We start from the raw sequence: 18,972 nt of genomic DNA, 5'->3' as shown, positions 1-18,972 counted from the left end.
ACTTCTTAATTATTACTACTACTATTATAGAACTTGTGATGTAACACCTCCTATTTATCACTACTACTATTATATGGTTTGTGGTGACACCTTTTCTTCCCCCATTTTCCTGTAAGTAACTTCGTAGTACTCAATTTTAAAAGCTGAAAAACATTGTTATATATGCAGGCAGGTCTGTCTCACTTTGGTCCCTGGGAAAATCATGGAGCAAGCCCCCTTGGAACATATTTCTGGGCACATAAAGGAGAGGAAGGTTACTGGGAACAGTCAACGTGCCTGGTCAACCTCATTGTCTTCCATGATGGGACATCTTGGTTTGTGAATGAGGGGACAGCTGGGGATGTCATTTACCTTGATTTTAGCAAGGTTTTTGGTGCTGTCCCCTGCAATATTTTGGTACCCAAGTTAGGATGTTATAGTCTGGGTAGGTGTACAACCAAATAGTTGAGAGTCATTTGGATGATGGGGCTCAGAGAGTCGTGGTTATAGGTCATGCTCTACCTGGAGGCCAGTAACAAGGGGTCTGTTCTGGGACACGTCCTGTTTAACATCGTTACCAATGATCAGTAAAAAACAATTACATGCACTCTCTTAAAGTTCATAGATGGTACCAAATTGAGGGCTAATTGATATGCGTGAGGAAAGGGCTGTCATCTAGAGGAACTTAAACAAGAGGGAGGAATGGGCCAATGGGAACCTCATAAAATTCAACAAGGACGTGCGCAAAATTTGGCAACTGGAAAGGCAGAGCCCTTGAAATGGTATTGGAGGCTGGAGACTGACTGGCTTGGGAGCAGCTCTGTGGAAAAGGCCATGGAGTCCTGGCAGACAACAAACTGAGCATGAGCTAACAGTGCCATGGTCACAAACAGGGCTAGCAGATAGATTGAGGGAAGGGATTATGCCTCTTTACCTAGCTATCATTAGTCCAGATCTGGGATACCAGCCTCCCAGTACAAGACACATATTAATAAAGTAGAGAAAGTTCAGCACAAGGCCACCATGATGGTTGGTGACTGGAGCACCTGCCCTGTGAAGAGGTGGAACTTGCCTTGCTCAGCCTGGAGCAGGGACAGCTTTGGACAGACTGAACAGTAGCCCCCAGTGCCTACATCAAGGTCACTGAAATGGAGCCAGGGTCTTCACAGTGGTGTGTGGTAGGAGAGCGGGAAAACATGGGCAAAAGTCATTCAGACTGGATAAAAGGAAACCCATTTTTCCCTCTGAATACAGTCAAATTCAACAGGTTGCCCAGAGAGGCTGTGCAGTCTGTCTTCATCCTTGGGGGTTTCCAAGACCTGACTGGATAAAGTCCTGAGATGCCTGGTTTGACTGCACAGATGACCCTGCTTTGAGGAGAATGTGGACTAGAGACCTGAAGTCCCTTCTAACTCAAACTAACTATACTAATAAATGAAGCAAAATCTTTTTGCAAAGAATGAAACCAAATTCTTCAGTTGAGCTGACTTGCATTTTTGTATGTTTGTGTGGATTTTCAGACTGAGAAAAAATCAGTTTGTGATCTGGGACAAAACCTCTTTTTCACACTGAGAATGGTCACATGAGGGACAAGCCATTTCCCTCTCAGCAGTAATGATAAGATACCACTGTATAACACAGTAGATCAAAGAGTGCTGCAGCTGTTGAATCAGTCACAAGCCCACCTTGGTGCTGGTTCTGCAGTGCAATTTAGGTACATCTGCTACTGCATACCTTCTACAAATAAGTTCCTACCTCTGGTATTATCCCCAGAAAAGTTAACAGGTTAGATTTTATTTCAGGATTAAAATTGTTGACAGTTAATAATGACAGAGGGAAAGCAGAGATCAGATTCTGACATCAGAGAGATTTTAATTCGGAATCTAGTGAAGATGCAGTATTACCTATGGATGACTTTGTAATTGGTGAGGGTGCAAATACAGAAATAATTGTCAATAATTACATACAAGAATTGTGGAAGGACTACACCATGCTACTATCCAGGAGAAACTAATTGAATTCTCACCAGAAAACATTGCAGTTGAATTTTATATATATATATATATATATATATTTTCACACCTATAAAATATACAGATATGTTTTCAACAGAAAATCTTGTTTACCATAACGGAGACTGAATGGTGATATTATATGCTTAACTACACTGAATAAAGGACTACAACCATGCTATTACTTCAAAGCTCTATAATTTAAAACAGAACATTCAGCCCATAAAAAAGGGGGAAAAAAAATTACTGGGAAAAAACTTTTTGAATTATCTGGTCGATCTCTCTGCTTTAAGAAAGTTGCAACTATGCCTAACCTATTCCTGAAAGATGCTGTCATAACTTTTTCTTAAAATTCTCCTATGGTCGAGACCCTTCAACCTCCTCAGCAAAGTTTTCACTGCCCTTGTGGTAAAATCTGTTTCCCCATGTTTAATATGGATAGTTTTGGCTTCAGTGTAAACCTACTACTTCTTACCCCTTGATCAGTATAAAAAACAACAATTATTTCCTTCTGCTTTTGTAACCATTGCAGGGAGAGGGAGAAATTTCAAGTGTTACTAACTCCAAATCAGTCACCCCTCTAGATAAAATAAGCCCTTTTGATACAGTATTTCCTATGGTCAGTTTTCTAAACTGGTATTTTAAGAAATAGACTTCTCCATGATCTACATAGGAGTAGAATCTAAAAACCGGGGGTTACCCCGACCCAGGTGCAGGACCTTGCACTTGGCCTTGTTGAACCTCATGAGGTTCACACAGGCCCACCTTTCCAGCCTGTCAAGGTCTCTCTGGATGACATCCTGTCCTTCTGGTGTTACAACTGCACCAGTCAGTTTGGTGTCATCCACAAACTTGCGGAGGGTGCACTCAATCTCGCTGTCTAAAATATATATATTTCACATATATATATAATATATATATATAAAATTTGGCAGAATAAATCAAAGAAGAGAGGTTCATGCTGAAGACATAAAGAGCAAAGATAAGATGAAAGGTAGAAGGAAGGGTTGTATGTATGCATGGGGGGGATTGGAAGGGGAAGTACACGTGTCGTCATTGCTCTACCGTGCTCTCCTGAGATCCTCTCCTGAGATACCTCAGGCATGGTCCTCTGAGATATCTTCATACTGCACATTTCTGTGGGAGTCAGCAAAATCCTGCCTTGCCATGAGAATCCTCCAGGTAGACAAAGAAGAAATTTAAAGCTTATCCAAGTTCTGACATAAAAATAGTATTTTTGTCAGCTCTATGCCATAAATATGTGGTTACCTGATGATGAAACTGAGAAGAGTCTAGGTCACAGAGAAACTTCAAAGACAAATCAGGAGTTTGGGGAATAGTTAGCTAAGCCACATCAAAAGCCCTCTGTGGTTTTCTTGCTGAATTCTGGTGTAAATAAACATCTTGGTAATGAAATTGATGTAATTGTCCTGGAGGTTGAGAAGCATTGTGGTATGATACCTATCCAGTACCTGGACCCCTGCTAACTACTGTCAGACATTTTCTGCCCATGTTCTTGAGATTGCAACTCTCCCATTTCATCCCTCACTGAGGAATTTTCCATACAAAGGAAATTCAGGCATACACTTCAGGTGGGAGCTGTAGGACTCTGAACAGATATGCCATGATATGACATTATATGTAAAATAAGGATACATGCATCCAAAAGAAATTAGGCAATTTGGGTCACAGTGTGTATGGCTGGATTGAACCACATAGCAGAATGGCAGGATTAAGCTTGAAAAGACGTATAGTTAGCCTGAAATTATATAACTGACTATGTGTTTTTTCACATGACAGGCTGTTGTACATGGAACAGGCTGCATATGGGGTCATAAACCAGTGCCTGTGCCTGCAGGAACAACCATGTGTGTGGGTTAGCACTAGTCCTGTGGCACTAAACAGATGCCCTAGTGCAGAACTTCCTTCAGTTTAAGAATATGCCTGTGCCTCTCCTTCCATGCATGACCCTTATTTGACAGATGCAACTGCTTGTCGGGCATAAAGATCTGCTGTATCTGATAGATGGAGCTATTGGGCAAGAAGATATCAGAATTGTAATGAAAATGTGTCAAAACTTGTGTCATAGGGAAGCAAAAGCATAAACTAAAGCCATGACAAGGCTATGCTACTGAGGTAATTAAATGGGAAAAATTAAGATATGTTTGCCCTGATATACCTTTTTTCCCCTTGGTAAATCTGCACCTAGACAGACATGTGAGATAATGGTGAGTTTTTATCAGTTCTGCTCTCTAGGAAGAACACAGGGAGTCCATAATAATAATGCTTGTAGAAACCAGATAAGCTTTTACATAGCCTAAAACAGGTGGCAGTTCTTCCCTTTCTCTTCTGAATTGGTGTACCCAGGTCACTTGAGATGATAGGTGCACAGACACTGAGGGAAAAGAGTATGATTCTGCATATATGCATTTATCTGAGCTCAAAGGAAGGCTGCCAAAGTGAAATTCAGAGCATGCAAAGCCACAGAACTAGAAACTGATAAAAACTTTGTTGGTAGCCAGCACAAATGAGTCTGGACAGGTTTGTATAACAAACATGTGCCATCGCAGCGGGACGTGAAATGTCCCAAAGGAAAGTTTTGCTTGCTAAATTACTTGTACTCTCATAGTTTCTGCTGAATCAGTTGTTACCTGCTATTTGATATATTTTTGACATTCCTTGTGTAGAATTATATAATAAAGTCTGTGGACCAGGGACAGTTGCTCTGTGTTCTGTTTGTGCACTTCCTAATATAGATCACATGAATATATTGCCTAAGATTTTTTACTTTGTTGCTGTTCATATTAAACTTTTGCCTAAGATGATAATTTTCAATATACACCAGATGCCTTTGTGTGTGGTTGGTGGGTCACCAGCATTTCAGCAGTAGTATGGGTTATACTTACATGTGAAAAATACAAGGGGAAATGTGTGTTAGAGACTCATCTCTCTATTCCTACTGCCTCCAAAAGTTTATAAGCTAACTTCTCTTAAGGCGTTTCATCTCCTCCAGTTTCTGCTCTGTCCTTAAACTTTTCCAGGTTGTTGTCTCCATGCTTGGAAATCCCTGTACTCTGCTTCTGTTTTGGCTCATCTAGATTATGATTTTTGGCCTAGATTATAAAGACGTATCCGCTCTTTCAAAAGTCTTATTTGAAAAGACTTATTGTGAGAAGTCCTATTTTGAAAGTTCTTTTGGAGCGGACTTTGAAAGGACATGGAGCGTATCGTGTACAGCACGCTATATACCCTCTGCACTGCAGCTAGGAAGCTGGTGCCTGGTTCTAAAATCCAGTTCAGGTTAGTGGGGGTTTCATCCTGCTCCAGAGATAGGTAGGGAATTCACAATGGCCTTCTGCAATGAATGAAACCTGACAGAAAAACTCTACTGGAGCAGTGCCACAATGAATTACGGAACAAAAAAAAAACCCAGAGCAACACCAAGGCAAGTAAGCACTCGAGTGAAACCTTTAGAGATTAGTAGTAACTGGGAGGAAATGCTTTTGCAATGCACATATATTTAAGTCTAATTTTGGCCACTTATACTACACTTTACTTAATTTCTTTTTCTAAAAGACCAGAGAGAAATTTAATGAAAAAACATTTTATTAGTTTATATGTTTTGTTCAATTCACCTCTCAGAGCAATTCAGTGTAAATTCATTGAAGTCAAGAGACCAACTATCACTGGCTTCGTCCTGCTGTCATTAAACTTATTCTGACATAAGGAATGGACTCGGCAAACAATTCTAGATAAGGCTAGTACTTGAGTACAGCCTTTGTAAGATTTCTCTTCCCACATTGCAACTGAAACGTGTGCTGAGGGCTGAAGGGACTTGTTTGATTTTTTGTTTTTCTTTTTGTCATTCCATTTTAGCTGCTTCCTTGCTCATTACATTGTTCCCATTAGCATAATGTATTGGTTGTGTCTGCACAGTTTTTCCTGCCAAAGGCTGCCCTGCAGTTGTACAGCCATTGGGGTAACCAGCTGTTACTTATTTAAGCCTCCATCATTTTATATGACAGAGTAACTTAATTATGCCCTGCTTGAAGATGCTAAATAAAATTATCTTCTGAACAAGTGTACTTCACTTAATATTTGTCTATATCAGGTACTTGAACTCTGACACTTAAGCTATGTGCACTAAATAAATAAACATATTTTAGCACTAAACCCAGTAGCAAGCTAATTATTACAGAGTTAAGGGTTGCTTTATAGTATTTCTAGAGCATGGTTATCTTTTTAACTCAGGTATACTGCACATTTAAAAGACTTCAGAAAACTGAAACGAAAATGTAGTTAACAGCATAATAAACCAGCAATTAAGATTAAGATTTTTCTGTTTTGTGAATATAGGAAATAGATCTTCAATCAGTATTGGTCATTTAAAAAAGACAGGATTGTAATACTATAAATTTCAACTCCAGACAAGAAAAAGATTGCTTTCTATTCAGCAATATATTCTAGTTATAAGAATGTGTCAGTCAACAACAATGGTCTCCTGTGTTATAGGAAACTTTTTAGTTTTTGTTTTAATCCAGAAGTATGAATTAAATCCAAGCCACACTCTTTTTTTTTAACACCTTTCCTTAGTTGTCCATAAGGCTTCTTTCTTTCCCTTTTTCATCACTGGACAAGTATGAAAGTGACAATTTTGGTGTTGCCAACTGGCTCCTTCAGTTTTGAATGTTCCAAAATGTCAGATTCCATATTTTCAAATGGATTATAATTGAAGATGTGCCAATCTACATGAATTTATTTTTAAATGTTGTCCACCTGCCACATTTGCTAGTTGATTTAGCCTTAGGGCAACTACAATCTGCATTCAAAGTAGGTACCTGAAGACTGTAAACGTCTTACATAAAATAAATTTTGCTAAAAATTATAGAAGTGAAAAACCAATTTTCTAAATTGTGCTGCATCTTATCCAGATGAATTGATACAATTGGAAACTGGAATGCATTTGACTAAAGGGAATTTTAATTTTGTAAGTATTTGAAAGGAGTATGAAAGTGATTTGAATGCTGGACTACATCTCTGGTAGAAAATCTCTGGAAATCTTATAAAAAGGAATATTTTTTATTACATAAAATTGGCAATGAGGTTGAAATTCACTGTTGTACCCAGCTATAGCTCAATAAATATGATTTTTTTGTTACTAAGAAAAGTCTACAGGCTGACCTGCCAATGTGGTCTTTCAGGATATATTTTGGCTGGTGTCCTGAGCTTGTGTTAGTTGTGATAACAACTGTCCAGCAGTCAGGAGACTATTGTCTTCCTTGTTTCAGTTTAGGTCTCTGAATGCTGTATAGAGTAAAGATCCAACAAATCTGTGAAGCCACTCAGTAACAAAGTAACTGGGACTTAAATTCAATTAATAAGCAGTTTATTGGTGGAGGTAGACTGACTGTAGATGGGAACTAATTTTTAAAAAGATGTTAGAAAATGTGTAGAAGTAAACTCAGCTGGACTCAAGACTAAGGAGGGGGGAACACTGGCGATCAACGTCATGCACCTTCTTCTGGTGAAGGACTTGGGATGCTGACTACTCAACATAAACTCCTTTTCCCTCTATTCTTCTTGCAGAGAGATGAATCTGTTGCCTTATCATGGACAGGGTGTGTATGACTGGAGAAAAGGGTTTGATACTCAGAAGTTCATGTATTTAGCTACATTACAAATGAGATTTTCCTGTAATAATTAAATAATTTGAACAGTAAAAGCTAGTATCATTGTAACTGGATTAATAATAATATTTGCTATAGTTTTGATTAGGCTGTTAAGATTTTAATTAAACTAACAATAAATTCTCTGCTTGGCATTTTGCCTGTAAGTAGATCTTAAGTGTAACACAATATACTATCAAATCCTAATTCTACATTATGCTGAAGATTCAATTAATGTATAACATAAGAACTACTTTTTTTAAAATAATCTCCTTCCTCAGGATTTCCATGCAGCACAGACTTTTCCCAATATGGTTATTTAATATTGACATTTTCTTTACTGGTATTTAGGTATTTCTTAGCTTATTTTTACAAATTGTGAGTACCTACCTTCTACTTGAGCTTTTGGAGTTCAGTATTCCTGAATATTAGGACAATCATACACATTTCAACAGGCAGAGATTGGTCTTTGATCAGAGATTGTCTACTGTGGCTCTATTTATAGTAAAGCTGATGAGATGAATGGATGACATGGCCCTTTAAAAACTGTAATACTGCAATAAATTATGTGCAGTAAGTTGTATGATAGTGTGATATCTAACCTAACTTATGAGAAGAAAATATAATCAAATTACCTACTGATATTTTAAATTAATTTGAAGGTCTGCAAGGCAGTGCCTACCATTTTCCATGAGACCTATGTCCTAAGGATGGACCATGGTAAGGAAGCAGAGTTTAGTTTATTACTGTTCTTAATAAAACATTGTAATAAGTGTTGCAGATGAAGTGAAGTTGAAATTTTTTTTCTCTTCAAAAATCTTGCTCATTCCCAACGAGCAGAATATTTGATAATGCAACACTTGTTTCAACCTAATCTTCTCCATCTTTTGCCACAGAGCAACATAATTTCTGATGCCAATGTTCTATGATGTTATCTGTAAAACCACTGACTAGGTCTACAGGGGTTACACATCAGCAGAAAGCTTTTTCAAATGTAACAATTACAGAAGAGCTAAAGTGTCTAAAACTCATAAACTGAAGCACAGGGAAGAGGAAGGAACAAACCCAAGGAATTAAAACAAGCAAAAGAGCAAATTTTCTATAATTTTATGGTTAGAGGTGACATTTGCCAATAGAAATGACAACTGCCATTAAAACCCACCATGTTGAGAAAGTGCCATGCTGCTATGAATCATGGATTCATAGAATGGTTTGGGCTGGAAGGGACCTTTAAAGGTCATCTACTCCAATCCCCCGCCATGGGCAGTGACATCTTTCACTAGATCAGGTTGCTCAAAGCCCCATCCAACCTGACCTTGAACACTTCCAATTATGGGGCACCCATAGCTTCTCTGTGTAACCTGTTCCAGTGCCTCACCACCCTCATAATAAAAATATTCTTCTTTGTACCCAATCTAATCTACCCTCTTTCAGTTTAAAACTGTTGTCCCTTGTGCTGTCAATACAGGTCTTGGTAAAAAGTCTGTCTCTTATAACCCCTCTTCATGCATTGAAAGGCTACGGTATGGTGTCCTGTTGTGGAGGTTCACAAAGTCAAATTAGGCAGGTGATGTAACCCAAAATCATATTTATTCCAAAAAAAAGGGTTTGGTACTCTGATGAACATTAGTAAGCCACAGGTTCTGGATATAAATGGGAAATAATACTACACAGCCAACTTAAAAATTCTTAAGCTTTAGAATGATGACTCAAAATGTGCAATCACTCACCTAATAAGGCAAGGGCTCTCAACCTCAAGGAGTTACCTTGGGTGGCATCCTGACCCAAGGGGAGAGTCCCAGACTGCACACCTGCTGCTCTGAGGAGGACCAACCCAATTTGCCCTCTGGTGGGACTCTGTTTATACCCTAGTCAAATCTGACCTGTGGTTCCTATTGGCTGAGGGTTCTATCTACCAGTGACTGTGTATGTGACAACAGCGACAGTAGGGCAGTAAGGGCACAAAAAGTAACAGCGTGAAAAGTAAGGGCACAAAAAATTAAGGGTGTGCAGCTATATTTCAACGGTCAGAAAAACCCAGTCTTTATCAGGGTTTGTGCACCTCCCGCATCTACCAGGAGATTTCTCTTCTCCAGACTGAACAATCCAACTTTCTCAGCCTCTCTCCATAGGAGAGATGTTCCATCCCTCTGATAATTTTCATGGCCCTCCTTCAGACCTGGTCTAACAGGTCCATGTCTGTCTTGTACTGGGAACCTCACAGCTGGATGCAGTAGTCCTGGTGGTGTCTTGCCAGAGCAGAGTAGAGGGGCAGAATCACCTCCCTCGACCTGCTGGCCACGCTTCTCCTGATGCAACCCAGAGTACGGTTGGCCTTGTGGGCTGCCAGCGCACTTGCCGGCTCATGTCCAGCTTTGCATCCATCAGCACCCCCAAGTCCCTCTCAGCAGGGCTGCTCTTGATCCTTTCTTCCCCCAACCTGTATTGATACCGGGGGTTACCCCGACCCATTTGTTCCCAAATGACAGGGCAAATGAGCAGGGCTTGGTGAAGTGAATAACTTCAAATTCCCATTATCTGAGTTTCAGGAGTTGTCTTTGTTTGGGATACAGCTGTCCTACTCTACCTCCATGGTAAAATCAGGTATTGAGAAGTCACTGGAAAATGTTTGGATGAACTAAGGTTAGTTTTAGGCATATGGTGAAAAAACACTTTGGAGGGAAAACTATGCGATGCAAACTTTTCAACGTGCAGTTGTGGAACATACTATCTCCAATGAGCAATTGACAACATTGAGTTCTCTGTATCTGCTTGCCTGAAAATAATGCTAAAAAAAGACCTAGTAAAGACATTCCATTCTTTGCATAAAAAAAACTATGGGTAGAAAGGGAATACTTATAAATATTGCAGGAAAGGTCAAAATTAGACTTAAGTGGAAAATCTGAAGTGAAATAGCTACCATAATTCAGTTTCTGAAGTGCAGGTGTATACATGTTCTACTGAGGCTACAAGCTTTTATAGCTCCTCTCACATCCAAGCTTTAATGAAATTTCATCCTTTTTAAAGCTGGTACACATTTAATTTGAAATCAGTTATTAGATCTTTCCTTTCTCTTAAGGTTTCTGAAAGCAACAGAAATGTACAGATAAATATAAAGAGGATTTTTTTTCTCAGTTTTCTCTGCAATGAACAGAATTACAGCCTATATTTACTGCTTGAGATAACCTAATATATGTTGCACTTTCGTGTTTGTGAAAAGACTTTGACTTTTTCTCTTAAAGCTTCTTTTCAACTAATAGTTTGGTAAGGAATGTTTTTAAAAGGTTAAAATATATGTTTGTTTAGTAGTTTCCCATGTTTTATAACTGAGCAAATGTTTGAAGAAGGCTCATTCCATGAAGTTTATCTCATAACTGGCAAATAATCTTGTTATATGAGCAAAGCAACGACTGACTTGCACTTAATGTTATTGTTCAAGAAAAGATGAATTTTCTTCTGACAGGTCTAGATGGAAAAGTGTATTGCACACTGAAAATAATAAAAATCTGTAGGTGTAAGCTTATGAAAATGGAGAGAAGCATGAATCCCTCTCCTAGTTGTTGGCACTTTGCCAGCATTGTTACCTCCCTGTTTATAGTCTCCCAATTTCAAATATATTTGCCTGCAAGCAGCCTTTTCCATGTTGATTTTTGGTGTGGAATCCATTCCATGGCAGTTCTTTCTGATTTGTGAACACAACTGTGAAGCCATAAGTGTGGTCATCCAGTCAACTCTTCAGCAAGCAGCAATACTTGCAAAAGCAATTGTAATATTATGGCATGTGCATGAAAGAAGAAAGGGACTGTCTTTTTCTGAGCTCTCTAGATTCTGCAGCAGAGGGAGGATGGCTATGAATGCTTTCAGTGTTTTACTGAGACTAAAAAGGCTCGTGCTCTCTCCACCACAAATGGAAAGGGACCATTTTTCTGTCTTTCCCAATCTGTGGGATGCCTGTGGATAGATGGCATGTATCTTTATTTTATGATGTATCATTTATCTTCTGGCTATAAATGATCTGGTAAAGGCTTCCAAGAGCTGGGAGTGAAGGCAGGAGTGGCAGGAGGGAATGAGAGCAAAAAACCCTTATGGGAAACGAAGCTTGCTACAGTTCTGGCTTTAAAAAATGAAAGCAGTTGAAGGAACTGAGAAGATTCACATAAGAAACATAAAGTATTTGGTAACAAGGATAAGGGAAAAATTAAACCATAATTCAGTCTTCTGCTCTGTTACTGACAGCGTGGGACACATTCAAGAGTGCCTATCTGGGTATGTCTGTCTCAGCAGGATGGTGCTGACTCCAATATTTGATACCAAGGCTATTTCTTTAGCCTGCGGAAGAAGGCACTTCTAAAGGGCAAATTGCATAGAATTAGCCAATAAGAGACAGTAGACCAGCTGCATCCTTTTAAACATCCATTTCTCTTTGGAGTGCAGGTGGCTGAGTTGGACCTACACTAGGCACACCGATAGCTTGAGATGTATCAAACCTTCCCTCTGTGTCGGCAGCACTTCACTAACTGCTGGACTTGTTCACCTTCTGTGTTAAAACTACTGGCAGTTAGAGAACTTGCACCAAAGTGGAAAACTTTGATTCAATTCACTCAAGAAATCACAATAGCAATATCTACCACCTATCCAGGATATACTATTAAAACAAGATTAGGGAACAGGCTGGGTGGGAGGTACCCTCTATCTGACCTATTAAAACTGAGTAGAAAATAAAAATAAATAGCACAGAAAACCAGAAATTCTGAAGAGACCCCGAATATAATCTTATGTGGGAAAGTAGGGGAGGACTCAAACCAAGGAAGGAATCTGGACAAAAGTTGTGACATTACCACTGTTTTTTCTTTAATTAAATTGTTTGCTTTCTGATGAACTCAAGGCATGCCTTGTGCATGACATTGCCTCTATAAGCACCAAACTGATGGAACACTACTGGGGTCTTTGGGGATATTTCAGTTCTAAGCAGTGAAGCCTAGCTGAGTCATTCAGCTGAGTGCACTGGGACAATTTGGTGCACCCACCTGCTTTGATGCATAGAAATTTTTCAGGTTACTGAGGAGGCAATTCAATTTCAAATACTTCTAAAATGGAGAAGCCATCAAAGTATCTGTTTACCTAAAATATCCTTTCTGGGTGCCCCAATAGTTCCTATGGCACATTTTAAGTTTCAGAGTAGAAAAAAGGAGATACATAGTCCTAGGATCAATGGTAGAAGATAGAAAATCCCTAAATATCCACACAGCTATTATTTATTTTAACTTCTGAGGCAGTTGCAGGCTATATTATCAAGCTTGTAAGACTCTTTGGGTGAGGAAAAGGTCCAGGTCATTTCTGTGATAGACAGATCATGGGTACACAGGGTCTAGATCATTTATATGGGACGGTCTGTTGTGAGGGATCCTTTGTCAGTTCTGGAGGTGGAAAACAGTACATAAGAAGCCCTGTATCCATTCTGGTGTGGAGCTGGGGTGGGGAATGGAGATATGAAGGCATTTAAGCATCAAGTTTTTCCCATAGTATAAAGATTTTTTTTCTTTTGTTACCATGATTTTAGTTTTCTGTCTTATATCTTCTGACTGTCAAGAACAAGGAGAATAGATATAGCAGTCTTTGTTACATCTGTGAAAGGCTTTATTGGACAAAAAGTTTGTAGTTCAGAAGGGATTTTAGTGTGAGTGCTGAAATTCATTTCTATGTGACCATGAATCGTGAGAAAGGGACCTTTGTTCTCCTATAACTTAGAGTGAGCTACCACTGTGAGACACATGAAAAATTATTCAGACCTCATATCTTGTTAAACTGAACTACTTTTGGTGCTCCTTGATTTTTAGAGCAGCTAATTCTGTAAAAGTTACAGGTAGTTATGTTCCCAGAATAATAAAAGTTCCAGAATGCACAGCCATAAAACATCATTGTCCTCTTGTCAGGGATAAAACAAGAAAGGAGTCAGACAAAAGTCAAACCAAGTGTGTGGCATCCTGTTTGCTAGACTTGTGCTTCATCAGGCTGCAAGAAGGGGATTCCAAAGATGGGAAAGATTAGATGCAGGGGATGTTCCTGTCCGATAGACAGAATCTCAGCCTCAGATGACCATTTAAAAAGAAGTAGGGCCTGTTGCAATAGAACAAGGGGTAATGGTTTTAAGCTAAAGGAAGGTAGATTCAGACTAGATATAAGGAAGAAATTTTTTTATGAGTGTGGTGAAACACTGGAACAGGTTGCCCAGAGAGGTCGTAGATGCCCCGTCCCTGGAAACATTCAAGGTCAGGTTGGAAGGGGCTCTGAGCAACCTGATCTATTTGAAGAAGCCCCTGCTCGTTGCAGGAACGTTGAACTAGATGATCTTTAAAGGTGCTTTCCAACCCAAAGCATTCTATGAATCTATGATTTTAATAGGAAAAAGAATCAAACCCAGACTGTCATTGACAACAGGTCTCCAGCTGAGTATGCAATTGCATTAGCATGTGGAGTCAGGCTGATGTACACACCACACAATGTGTACGTGTAAGTGTATGTTCAAAGCCTTCCTCTCAAGGTCTAGCAAGCTTCTTTCTCATTAGTTTCATTAAAGAGTAAGTAGTAAGAGTTGTCCATGCAAAACAGGATCCCTGAGGCCGAAGCTTTCTAAAGACTATTCACTACTTAACAACAGTTCTGCCAGAAAATTCCCAATTCATTCTAGTTTTAATGTTTCATAATTATAATGACTTGTTCAAAAACACAACAATCATTAGAAATAAATCTCACTGCATATGAATTGTAATCCGCAATGTGAAACTATCTGTGATTTGGATTTTTTTAAATAGGCTGTTGTGTTGGTCATTTCAACTAAATCCACAGAAAATACATTAGATGTAACGATACACCTCATACAAAATACCTGCAGTAAGTGCATTGAAATCCATGTGCTCTTATTATTTCAGTGGATGCATGACCAGATTTAGAGCTGATTCACTTATGAAACTTACTTGAATGTAAACCTTCAGGCAGACATATTTTCCCTTTGGTATTTGTAAGAGCTTGGCACTGTGGGAGTTCTTACCACAAAAAAAAAGTCATTGACATCTACTATAATGCATGTTTTTGTTGTTAATATGACTAGTACTATCACATGAATGTATGTATTTTACCCTATCCAGAGGTTCTTTATCCTTTTTTATCGTCTAAATCTTACACTGAACCATGAGAGAATGATGAGCATTACAGATTGGGTACTTGATAAGGACTTGAAAAAAATATATTTAAATGCCAGGTATTGTTACAGATTCATTGGGTGAGGCTCAGCTAGCCACTTAACTGCCATGAGTTGGATTTAAAAAATGGTAAATCTTCAGCAAAGGTTTTTTTATGTTTAATAGAATTTTCATATGCACTACAGTTTGTTAAAGGTATTATTTGCATTGATTTCAGTTTTTCAAATCCCATTAGGATGTATATGCATCTTTAGGAACCAAAATACTTTTGCTTTTGGACACCTCCTAATGCAACGTTTAACCTTAAAAGCCACTGCTGTACCAGTTTAATTGATCAGCCAGTTTGGTTCAGAGAGAAATGGGTACGTCATTAGTGCTGTTTGCATGTGAATGTGCATCTGCAGAGAGGTTCTTCCACAGAAGTCTGAAAACAACTGCTTATTAATGTAACCGTGTGAGGTTTTCATTAGAAGTGTTCTTGCAAAATGTAGGTCAAGCTCTGCTTTCAGGCACACCACTATTATTTTGGAGATTGAAGGGAATGGAATTGTTTCACTGGTGTGAGAAAAGGCTGTATTTTGTATATTTCCTGATGTATTACTGAAATGAAGGAAGGTGTTGCTCCTATAACTCTCCTCAGCACAGTAAGTAGACAATCCTGATTGTCTTTCTGGTCTGGTGCTGTCCCTGAAAGCAGGTTCAGCTTCTTACAAATTCTGAAGAATTGTCAGTCTTTCCTTAAAGAGTAGATTGGGCTGTCCCTCATTCTATGGTAATATTTGGCAGTTTTCTGTGCAATAATACTTTGCAAGGTAGTTCAGAGTGACAGTCCACACTTCCAAAATACATTTATCACATTTCTCACCTAACATTGCTTTAAGTGAGAGCACAGTTTATTTGTGATCTCGAAGGAGAAAGTATCTAATGGAAAAACTTTGTAAGCTGAAAGACATTAAAAATATTCAACTATAATAGCGACTGCACACCAGTTTATTATAGCTCTACTTTTCTGCCAAAGGCCAAGTTACCCAAAGGCACTTAATAAAAACAGATGATATTGCAGACAGACTTATTACCTTATCTCCAGGTTAATGTAATAGTATTGGTTAGTGCTTAAAATCATGCCTGACAACAATGTCAGCGAATCCTCTGCCAAGGCAATGAGCAGATTTTACTTCGGTATCTTTTTCAGTCTAACAACATGATTACTGAGAGATTTCCTACTCAGTTTAGCAAACTACACAGAACTGTAAAATAAAATTGCCTCATAAAATGTCTAATAAAATATAATTTCCTAAGAAAAAATAAATGTTGAGCAGAACTACAATTAGTATTTCTAATATACTATCTGAATACTTCTCCACATAAAAACTTCTCTCTGCTGTTCTCATGGAGTTATCACTGTCATTTTCTTTTATGGGACTGTGGAAGACCAGAGTTGCTTTCTTTTTGGAGGTGGTAACAAACAATAGACAGATTCAATCAGAAATGTCAGATTTTTCCTTTGTATCTATAGGGGTCTGAGGTCCTTTGTGATCTGATTTCCTGGTTCCTCAATTTTCTGATTTCTTAATTAGGACATATTAATATATTGATTATGTGCCAACAGAGCATTGTGACTAGAATTCAACAATAAGGTGTAAATGTTAAAAACTACAACAACAACAAAAGTCCCCAACAAACTCAAGAATATTCAAGCTCCGTATCGGAGAAACTATTTTTTTTCCAAGCTTGGAACTCAAAGGGTATATAAAAATTTTAATTAGATTCTGCATTATGCCTGCTGCCGGCTGAACCATGCTGTGCACACCATGTGGAATATTGTTGTTGAAGTTTCTGTGTATTAAAGTAGATGGTACAAGGCTAACCCTATTGTCACGCGTGTTTTCCTGTACAGACATATTTGTTTATTTTCTGAAAATGGGGTTGCTACAGAATCTTGATTACTTTTATGAGAATGAAGTTTAATAAATATTGTGTTGTTTCTACCACCTACTCCTAAGGTTAAAAAACCAACATGAAACAGCCATACTTGACCATACCTAACGGCAACCAAAGTAAAGGGTCCTTCTGATGTATGCACAGAAAAGGAGAAGTGTTATTACTTCCCTTTCCACCTAGCATTTTTAAGTTAATTACTTTATTGTCCTTCTTATATTAAATCAATATAACAATGATTTTTATGTTGTTGTTTCTTTCCTTCCCCAGATGTACATCCAGACAACAACACTTACTGTCTCCATGAGTTTAAGTGCTTCTGTGTCTCTGGGCATGCTCTACATGCCCAAGGTTTATATTATCATTTTTCATCCAGAGCAGAATGTTCAAAAACGGAAGCGGAGCTTCAAGGCTGTAGTGACAGCTGCCACAATGCAAAGCAAACTGACACAAAAAGGAAATGACAGACCAAATGGCGAGGTCAAAACTGAACTCTGTGAAAGTCTTGAAACCAACAGTAAGTCATCTGTAGACTTTCCCATGGTCAAGAGTGGCAGCACATCCTAATAGATGTACGTTCACAAGAATGCACTTTCTTTTAATAATAAACATTATTCTTTTTGTTGCTTGTTCTGCATGAATCCAGAGATGTGTCAGAATTCATGTGAGGCTAGTAAAGAAAAAAAAAAGCACAAGCAGATTTTGGAAAGCCACATCTTTTTAAAATGATCTGGTTTAGCTAGCGCTAATTTGATGTGTTGTGCATTGCTGTGCCAGTCGTGGTATGTCCTGACAGTCAATGAGGTGTATTTATGGTCATCATTGTATATTTAAAACTCAAAAGCTGTTGAAAAAAAGATAATGAAAACAGTTAACATTGGTTTTATTTTTCAGTTAGATATGGAAGTGAAAATAATGCTTTTTACCTTTCCACCTTAACTTAATATTTGTTGACTTGTTCATTTATCATAATTCATGAGTACTAATGCTTCCCAGAATAACGCTTCCCATCCAGGCTTTTGTTGTGGTTTTACTCATCTTGGTACAAAATTGTGATAATTCATACGCAGCTCAAGCATTACATGTTCTGTTATGTCATGGATGAGTAATGGGAGAAAGTTAATTCCCATGTCAGAAAAGTTCTTGAATCTTGCCACATCTCTAAATTGCTCTGGTATAGAAGAGAACAGAGGTTATAGCTTCCATTTCACAATGTGAAATACAGTCTTATAAACTGGACTTCACAATAATAATATTCAAATATGAGTAGAGCCAGTAACTTTATCCCAAGAGCTTAGTAGTAAAGCAGAATTGGTTTCTATTGAGGAGTTAGACGTCACATGGGATGGACAGCAGCTGTTACAGTTAAGGACAAAATTTTTAGTCATTTTACTGCAAATGGGGTGTGTGTGTATTTTTCCTTTAGTTTTTGATGATGTTGACAGGAGATTGATTGCTAGCACATGGAGGACAGGGAGATGATTTGAGATAGCCAGCATGGCTTCACCAAGGGGAAGTCCTTCCTGGCCAGCCTAGTGGCTTTCTATGAGAAAGTGACTGTGGATAAGGGAAAAGCAACAGATGTCATCTATCTGGACTTCTGTAAAGCCTTCAACCCGGTCCCCCACAACATCCTTCTCTCCAAACTGGGGAGACGTGGATTTGATGGGTGAACTGTTTGGCGGATAAGGAATTGGTTGGATGATGCATAGAGGATACTGAGTGCAAACCAATTCACTTGAAAAACTCATAACCCTTCAAAATGTGTAAATCTGCTAGCCTGAGCTGTGGGTTTATACAGCTTCAGATTATATCATATAACTAAGGACAAAAGGAGAAAGGCAATTGAATTCCTTATGGATCAAATAATAGCATGGAAATATGATGAACTCAATAATTTCTCAAATCATCAGAAGTCACCAAAAGAAAATTCAGAAAGAAGCCATGTTTGTGAAATTAAAGATTAAAAGGAAATGTGGCTTTACTTTATTTTCATTCACACATTACAAATCACAATAGAGCATCATATATTAGATGAGTAAAAAGCTGTTAAGATGACTTTAAGCATGAAATATTACCACACTTCCTAAAGTACACTTAGTTTCACCTCACTGCTTGGCATTACTTTTCTTTGGGGTCTTTTTTTTTTTTTTTTTTTTTTTCCCCCCCCCAAAAAAG

General features: G+C 38.3%; 1 protein-coding gene across 1 annotated transcript in view; it reads left to right on the top strand.

Annotated features, from left to right (window-relative positions):
* GRM8 (glutamate metabotropic receptor 8) overlaps window positions 1-18,972 on the top strand; it is a 346,306-nt gene that overhangs the window by 323,091 nt on the left and 4,243 nt on the right. The window contains exon 9 of the mRNA XM_035893702.1: window positions 17,065-17,311. Coding sequence (XP_035749595.1) covers window positions 17,065-17,311 — 247 coding nt within the window. The remainder of the gene's footprint in view (window positions 1-17,064; window positions 17,312-18,972) is intronic.

This window comes from Egretta garzetta, unplaced genomic scaffold (assembly GCF_000687185.1).
Source record: "Egretta garzetta isolate BGI_Z169 unplaced genomic scaffold, ASM68718v1 scaffold64, whole genome shotgun sequence".
NCBI classification, from domain to species: Eukaryota; Metazoa; Chordata; class Aves; order Pelecaniformes; family Ardeidae; genus Egretta; species Egretta garzetta.
Note: the sequence above shows the minus strand (reverse complement) of the source record. Positions and strands in the feature narration are given on the sequence as shown.